This window comes from Sebastes fasciatus, chromosome 4 (genome assembly GCF_043250625.1).
Source record: "Sebastes fasciatus isolate fSebFas1 chromosome 4, fSebFas1.pri, whole genome shotgun sequence".
Classification (NCBI taxonomy): domain Eukaryota; kingdom Metazoa; phylum Chordata; class Actinopteri; order Perciformes; family Sebastidae; genus Sebastes; species Sebastes fasciatus.
In genome coordinates this window covers 29331175-29339770 of record NC_133798.1, presented here as the reverse complement: position 1 = coordinate 29339770, position 8596 = coordinate 29331175, and the positions used below count along the sequence as shown (strand labels likewise).

The following is an 8596-nucleotide window of genomic DNA, read 5'->3' as shown; positions in this document are numbered from 1 at the left end:
CTTTTTCAAAGCAGTCTATGTTGCAAGAGAAAGTACATTATATTTAAATACCACATTTATTTACAAATAAACTTGTGTGCTTTACATTTAAATGTATTTCTCCACAAGTAACATGTACAGAAGAACATATTAAATAAGAGAAAAACTAAAAATCCAGCCACAAGTCTAAAATATTCTATGATTATTATAATTAAAGGTAGTATTATATATTACAGTGTTTATTATTAGCTTAGGCCTCATAATTACATTTTGAATGTCTCTTTTATTTTTATTCACTTTTTCAAAGCAGTCCCATCACACCATGTTGCAAGAGAAAGTCAAATAAATAAAAAATGTACAAATAAACTTGTGTGCTTTACATTAAAATGTATTAGTCCACAAGTAACATGTACAGAAGAACATAATAAATAACAGAAAAAATCCAGCCACCAGTCTAAAATATTCTATGATATTATTATTAAAGGTGGTATTATAGTATTATATATTCTAGTGTTTATTAGATTTCTCCTCCCTCATGGTGTGTACTTGCCCCCTGCTGTGAGCAGCAGTATATTCCCCTGCTGTTACTGCTCTGTTACTGCTCTGTTAGAGGTAATTGTACACTAATTACCGTGAAGTTGTAAACCCCTCCTGCTGCCTGCTGATTGGTCAGAGCCCAGTAGACGTCATGGTCCTGACCTCGCCCCCCTGAGGGTGTCCCAGGTATAAGATGGTCCAGGTCAACAGCTGAGAGGACAGAACAGTGACTGGACTCTACATTCCCTCTGAAAACCCTGAGACCGGTTCACATCCTCTCCTCCGGTCCTGGTCTGAAGACTCTCCTGTCTGTGTGTCTGTCTCTTGGATTGTGTGTTTTGGGTCTGAACCAGTGCACCATTGAACCAGTGAACCATTGAAGCATTGCACCAGTGCACCATCATGGAGCTGTCGGATATCTCTTTCCCCATCCCTGCTGCAGATGATTTCTATGACGACCCCTGCTTCAACACCAGCGACATGCACTTCTTCGAGGACCTGGACCCGCGGCTGGTCCACGTGGGCCTCCTGAAGCCGGACTCCTCCTCCTCTTCACCCTCGCCCTCCTCCCCTTCCTCATCCTCCTCTTCCTCGTCCCACCTCCTCCATCACCACCACCATGCCGAGGCGGAGGACGACGAGCACGTCCGCGCCCCCAGTGGACACCACCAGGCGGGCCGCTGTCTGCTCTGGGCCTGCAAAGCCTGCAAGAGGAAGACCACCAACGCGGACCGGAGGAAGGCGGCCACGATGCGGGAGCGAAGGCGGCTCAGTAAGGTCAACGACGCATTCGAGACTCTGAAGAGATGCACGTCGGCCAACCCCAACCAGAGGCTGCCCAAAGTGGAGATCCTGCGCAACGCCATCAGCTACATCGAGTCTCTGCAGGCGCTGCTGCGAGGAGGCGGCGGACAGGACGATGGCTTCTACCCGGTGATGGAGCACTACAGCGGGGACTCGGACGCATCCAGCCCGCGGTCCAACTGCTCCGACGGCATGGTGAGTTCAGGGACCGACAGAGGGGCGTAGAGAGGAGGCTGTCTGAGCGCTCTGGATGCGTTCTGGAATGTCTCCAGTGCGTCTTTACGCACGGACAAGTTTTGCCTATAGGTTACTTTGAATGAATGAAAGACTTTATTTCGAACATGAAATAAATAAAAACAGATACAAAATAATAACAAACAAAACAAGAGTAATACTGTCCGAAAGGGAGTAAACGTATATTTCCCTACCCCTTTCTCACTTCTCCTCTAATAACTCATATATCATAGAATGATAATATAATATAATATATAAACTATCCCAGATTTATTTACATCCCAAATTAAATTCAATTAGGCTGCTAATTAGAATATTTCACCCTGGTAAGGCAAGGCAAGGCAGCTTTATTTGTAGAGCACATTTCAGCAACAGGGCTAATTCAAAATGCTTTTATATAAACATTCAAGAACATTGAGACAAAGTGCAAAAGAACATTAAGACATAATTAAAACAGTTATAAAAACATTAAAGATTAGAAGATAAAAACAAGCTAAAAAAAGGATTGAAGCTAAAATAGAGTAATAACACACAAGAGTAAAAGCTCTAGTTGCAGTATAAGATAATTATCCGGTTTAATAAAAGGCAGCAGCAAACAGGAAAGTTTTAAGCTTTGATTTAAAAGAACTCAGAGTTGGAGTTGGTCCTGCAGGTTTCTGGGAGCTTGTTTGCACCAAATATTTGGTGCATAAAAACTGAACGCTGCTTCTGCATGTTTAGTTCTGACTCTGGGGACACTAAGCAGACCTGATCCAGATGAACCTGAGAGGTCTGGATGGTTCATAACATAGCAGAAGATCAGAAATGTATTTTGGCCTTAAACCATTTAGTGCTTTGTAAACCAGCAGGAGTATTTTACACGGACACGTTTTGCCTATAGGTTACTTTGATTGTGATTAACTTTACGTTTTTATTTCTTAGTCGTTGTTATCTTGGATGTATTCGTTAAAGTGCACTGATTAAATTTACATTTTATAGGTTTGAATCAAATGTTTTTCTGCCTTTTATTTTGTGTCAACATTTCGTGTAATCTCACTGGTTTTGTGCCAAAAACAATTTCACAGAGAGAAGGAGCTAAAAGCGGCCTGAACTATACTTCAATGTAACTTTGTAATTTATTGTCAGAAGGAAAAGAAAAAAAAGACAACTAGTTTAAATGTTTTTTCCTCAGTGAATCTAGATTTGTAGCAACATCTTCTAGTTTTTAGTGGAAACTGAAGATTTGTTTTTTCGTTGGATCTCATTCATTCTGTCCTCTAAACACTGAGACGATTTATTAAAATCGTTTTTAAATGTAAAAATATCTAATGCACTATTGATGTTAACGAATGCATCGAAACAAATTCACCTTATAATTTCGGATTCACAACAGGTACTATTACTGTTAGTTTTTAATTATTTGATATGACTTTATTCAAACATTTCAGGAAAATTGTCAAAAAAAAAGGAAAAAAAAGGAAGATATCACGACGATAACTGATATATTTTGTAGTATTCCTGTCGGTCAGTAGTGTGTTGTGACTTTATTTATAATACGAATTTGACTTTTTCTAAATTATTTTCTGACCTTTCAACTCATTATCCACTTCTCTTTTGGACTGAGTGCTGCAACATTTGGGCTTCAGGTTTCTCTAATAAGATTATAAAATTGTGAATTTCTGTTACTGATTTCACAATAAATGCAGACATTTTAGTGGATCTAATTTCTTGTTTTTCTTTCTGCAGACGGATTTCAATGGCCCTACCTGTCAGTCAAACAGAAGAAGGAGTTATGACAGCTCTTACTTCTCCGAGACTCCAAACGGTAAGAAACATGAAAGAACATATAATACTATATTATAGCATCATATTTATGATACAATAATATTACCAGCTAACAGGCCAATTAGGCTGCTAATTCAAATAATTCACCCCTGGTAGTAAAACAAAGACAAACAGAAGAAGCAATAAAAACAGCAGCCTGAAGAGGCCAATAACCATAAAATAAAATGTTCCTTTAAACTGTCAGTAATAAAGGAGCAGCTCTTGTATTAAAAAACTAAATGTTAAGTAGCCTAATGCATGTTTGTTGTTTTAGTGGCAAATCATATTGTAGAAATTCAAATATTTTATTGAAAATATAATGAGAACAATCTCATTAGTTTAATCCACATTTAATTCATGTTAAATAATTTAAACTCTTACTTTATTTAACATGAATACTGGGCAACATTCACCAAACTTCTGGCACATATCTTAAACCAGTTTTTAAATATGATTATATTTTTATCTACAGTAAATCTATAGTTTTGTCAATAGAAATCAAACAGCATAATAATAATACAGCATAAAATACTCTGTTAGCAGGAAGATAATGATAAAAACTGAGCTTTTTGTTATACTTTCATGATTAAAGTCACTTAAAATTAAACTAATGTAACAGTTGAACCAAAGGACGGATAAAATGTTCAGTTATCCACGAAGGAGTAGATCATGTTCTTTTATTTTTTCAGGATAATTTGGTCGTTAAACATTAAAGATGAAAGAAAACATTAAATTTCATACAGAACTGTAATTAAACTGTGATGTTTTGTGTGCTGCAGGCGGTCTGAAGAGTAACCGGAGCTCAGTGGTCTCCAGTCTGGACTGTCTGTCCAGCATCGTGGAGCGGATCTCCACCGACAACAGCAGCCTGCTGCCGGCCGCCGACGGCCCCGGACCCTCGCCACCGGCCCCCGCTGGCGAGGCAGCTGCACCCGGGCCCGTCCAGATCCCCTCCCCGACCGCCAGCCAGGACCCCAACCTGATCTATCAAGTCCTATAGACCTTCACACCCGGGACTTTACCATCCTGTCACACCGTCCAGTCATACAACAAACACACACAGTGGAAATATACTTTTCACTAACTTTAATTTAATTTAAAAGATGAACTGAGTCTTCACAACCTGTTTGCATCAAGTTTTATAATTTAGAAACGTATCCGTTCACACCTGTTTTTATTTTCTTAAGCTGAGATGTATGGAAGCTCATTACTGCCAGGAAAACAAAAATAACTGAGTGTGAAAAATCATTTGATACAAGTTCGTCAAATTAAAAAAAATTCTTAAGGCCCACTTACTAATCTTACACAGTCTTCATCAGTGTTCATCAGAGTTTGATATTTTATATCAGATTTTATAGTTTTTATAGTTACTGAGCAAACTCCACGAGCTGATGAAGATCGTGATATATGGTCAAAAGATCTGGAAATGGGCCTCGAGTTAACAACAACAAAAAGGTTATTTCTAAATATTAATTCAGTCTTAATTCAACAGCTGTTAGATAAGGAATACAAATTAACTGTGTGTCAGTGATAAATAATAATTGTTATAAATAATAATTATAAGATAAAGTCAGAATTTTTACTCCCTATAAAATGTTTTACAATATAATTTGTTGATCTGGTAAAAGGTAAAACGTGGAAATATAAAGAATAATAATGAAAGTTAGAAAGTGGCCATGTTGATTTTTATCATTCCAAAGTTTCCATACATTAGATTTATTTTCCTGGCAGGAATGATCTTCCATAATTCCGCATATTTGACCTCCATATTCTCTTTCCTGCTGATAAAATAAATACATTTTACATTTAGACAAAACCACTTGAATGCTGGGAAATGTAGTTTGTTTAAACAGGTTTACTGATGAATACAAATCAGTTCAGTTCTTGCTGTATTTTTATTTTATTTTAAGTTATGAGTTAAATATTTTAAAGGCTCAGTTTGAGCCATTCAGATGGATTTTTCTTCCTTTCTGTGTTAAAGTCTATTTGATGAAGGACGGAGGCCAAAAAACAAAAAAAACATCCATTTACATTCCTCCACTTTCGTCCATCTGAACTCGTAAAAAGCCCCAGCTGTTCATTTCACTCAGGAAAGAAAAAAAAAAAACAACAATAATCCTGTGATATTTTAGAAAGATGTCAAACAAAAACGGCAGATTTCTGTAGAGAAACTGCAGGAATAAATAAGTGTGGGAGTTCAGACCTCCTTCCTGTCAAAGTCAAACTAAAACACATTTATTTCATTTGTCGTTTTCATTCACTGCAGCGGAGGACCATTTTTCTGTTTCTGTACATATTATGTAAATAAGAGCTGATTTGTTCCAACTGAACGTATTAATTATGTATTTAATGTTTCTGTCTGTATGTGCTTTTGTTTGTTGTGAAAATGTTAAACTTTATATTTATACATCTGAAAACTGAGTGACAGTCTAATAAATGAACCTGCTTATTTATACAAAAAACACGACTCTGCTTTTTAATTTCCTTGAAATGTTTTATTTTATGATAAACTATTTAGGCCTCAAATTGAACATTTACATTTTTTATTAAGGGTAAAAAAGCAACAGCACATTTGAACATTTAGTTTATTTTAGTTGAACATATGATATGTATTTAATATTTTTGCACAAAAAAAGCATTTAAACATTTATTTTATCTTAGTTGAACATAATATATTTAATACTTTTTGTAACTTTATCAATATTTAATTATTAACTGCAGCTATGAATGTTTTAAAACAACATTTTTTTTTACATTTTAAAAATTTAAAAATTAATTTTATTTTCATACCAGCCTTTTCAAAACAACTCTGCTTGTAATGCACATTTATAATTCAATTTAAATATATATTTTTTGGTAATAGTTTAATATTTCACTTTTAAAAACAGCTGCACAAATTAAATGTATTATTTGAGTTTTCTATCTGTTTCACCAGAAAGATTTTTTAATTCAGAGTGAAATGGTAAATTTTAATATCATGAATATAATAATCATTAAAAAAACAAAATCAGCTTTTAGATACTAATTTCCCCCAAAAACCCAGGATATTTAAATATAAAATGTATTTTAGTTGAACATAAGATATTTAATAATGGTAGGCTTTATAAACATTTAATTAAGGGCAGCTCCTAATTTCTTTAAATCTCAAAAATACTGATCTTGAATTGCTTTTAATTTTATTTTCATACCTGCCTTTTCAACTTTTAGATATTTTTCTCAATAAACATTGTATGTAACAGTCTGATTTCTATTAAACAAGCTGCTGGATACGAACAGAAGATTCAGCCTTTAAACCTGTTGACTCAAAGAGCTGCAGCGCCATCGTTCGGTCGCACAGAAGAACTGCAGGTGTTTCTGAACTGCATCTATGAAACTTTAATACTTAAGTTTCATGTTTTATTGACATTTGTGCTGTCAATTGATTAAATTAGTTCGTGATTAATCACAAGTTAATCACATATTTTGTATCTGTTCAAAATGTACCTTAAAGGGAGATTTGTCAAGTATTTAATACTCTTATCAACATGGGAGTGGACAAATATGTTGCTTTATGCAAATGTATGTATATATTTCTTATTGGAAATCAATTAACAACGCAAAACAATGACAAATATTGTCCAGAAACCCTCACAGGTACTGCATTTAGCATAAGAAATATGCTCAAATCATAACATGGCAAACTGCAGCCCAACAGGCAACAACAGCTGTCAGTGTGTCAGTGTGCTGACTTGACTATGACTTGCCCCAAACTGCATGTGATTATCATAAAGTGGGCATGTCTGTAAAGGGGAGACTCGTGGGTACCCAGAGAACCCATTTTCATACCCCAGCCTTCTTTATAAAATGTCTCTTTTCTAAATCAGGTCCCAACTTCAATCATCACAGTCACCAAACTGATGTGAAAACCAGATCAGATGTTTCTAACACACTTTATAGACTTGTACCTGCACACAGGTGTTCACAATCAACAACCACACACCTGTTTCCTGTTCTCTCAATCAGGTGGTGAGGAATCACAGTGAGAATCATTGGATTCAAGCCTCTAAAAAATACATCAAATAAAGAATAATGATGAAATTTAGTGAGTTTTATGACCAAGAACTGATCAATTTGTTGTTACATTTTTGTTACAATTACAGTTACTGTTTCCAGAAATGTATTTTTTCCGAAACACTTGCTGCTTTCTTAGGGACCCTAACGCAGTGTTTGTACATTTTAAAACCGAAAATACTATAAAGCCCTAAAATCTTTACTTTAGCACCCCTTTTTATCCTAATTCAGTCACTGCACCGAATTATTTATTGATTAAATAATATAAGAAACAGACCATACTGTTGAGAGTATTTGATAAAATAACAAATAAATTGGACAACATTTTTTTCTCCATGTACTAAATTAACTATTAGTAAAGAGGCCTTTCTACCAGCTAAAAACATAAAACACCATTCAGACAGTCTCAGAGCAGTTCGTTAAATGGTCACGAAATTTAATTTATTTGATTCGTGTACATAGACACGAATTTCCTTTTTTTTCGTGACACTCAGCAAGACTTCCAACAATTTATTTTTCGTGTGTTCTCCTATGAATGTCCAGCAACACGTGACGCACGTGTCAATTTATGCCCCAGTCTTTTCAAAATAAAACTACTTAGTTAGGTTTAGGAATAGATGGACTTAGTTAGGATTAGGCAACAAAAATAACACCGGTGTGTTAGTGGCGTAACTTAAATACAGACATTACGTGACAAAAACTACTTGGATAGCTTTTGGAAAAGATGACTGTTTGGGTTAAAATAACTTTGGAAGTGCTGTAACTTAAGTACGGAAGTTACGTGACAAATAAATCAAAGTTGACTTGTGGTTTCACACGGGGTTCGAACACCGGTGGCCCACCCATTCACCCCGACCTCCTCCCTATGCAGTGTTCTTTATACTTCCCAGTTCACAATTACATGGATTACATACGAATTGATTTTGTGCTGACCATCACGCAAACATTTTGAAATTTGTGTCTATGTACACAAATCAATACATTACATTTTGTGACAATTTCATTAACTGCTGTGAGACTGGGCTGACCATTCAGACATATAGAGGAGTCCTCTCAGACATCTGACTGGACAGTTTTGTGGCAGCAGATTACGAACTTTGAATTGTAGTGTTAGTAAAAATAGGAATACCATAGTTTAAAAGTACTCCATTACAAGTAAAAGATCTGCATTCAAAACATTACTTTAAGT

At 35.6% G+C, this 8596-nt stretch overlaps 1 protein-coding gene across 1 annotated transcript; it reads left to right on the top strand.

The window, feature by feature from the left end:
• The first annotated feature begins 741 nt into the window (after positions 1 to 741).
• On the top strand, positions 742 to 5819 carry LOC141766562 (myoblast determination protein 1 homolog). Its single transcript, XM_074633515.1, has 3 exons — positions 742 to 1515; positions 3280 to 3358; positions 4137 to 5819. Exons 1-3 carry the CDS (start codon positions 919 to 921, stop codon positions 4355 to 4357), a joined length of 897 nt encoding a protein of 298 aa, XP_074489616.1. The 5' UTR covers positions 742 to 918; the 3' UTR covers positions 4358 to 5819.
• The last annotated feature ends 2777 nt before the right edge of the window (positions 5820 to 8596 follow it).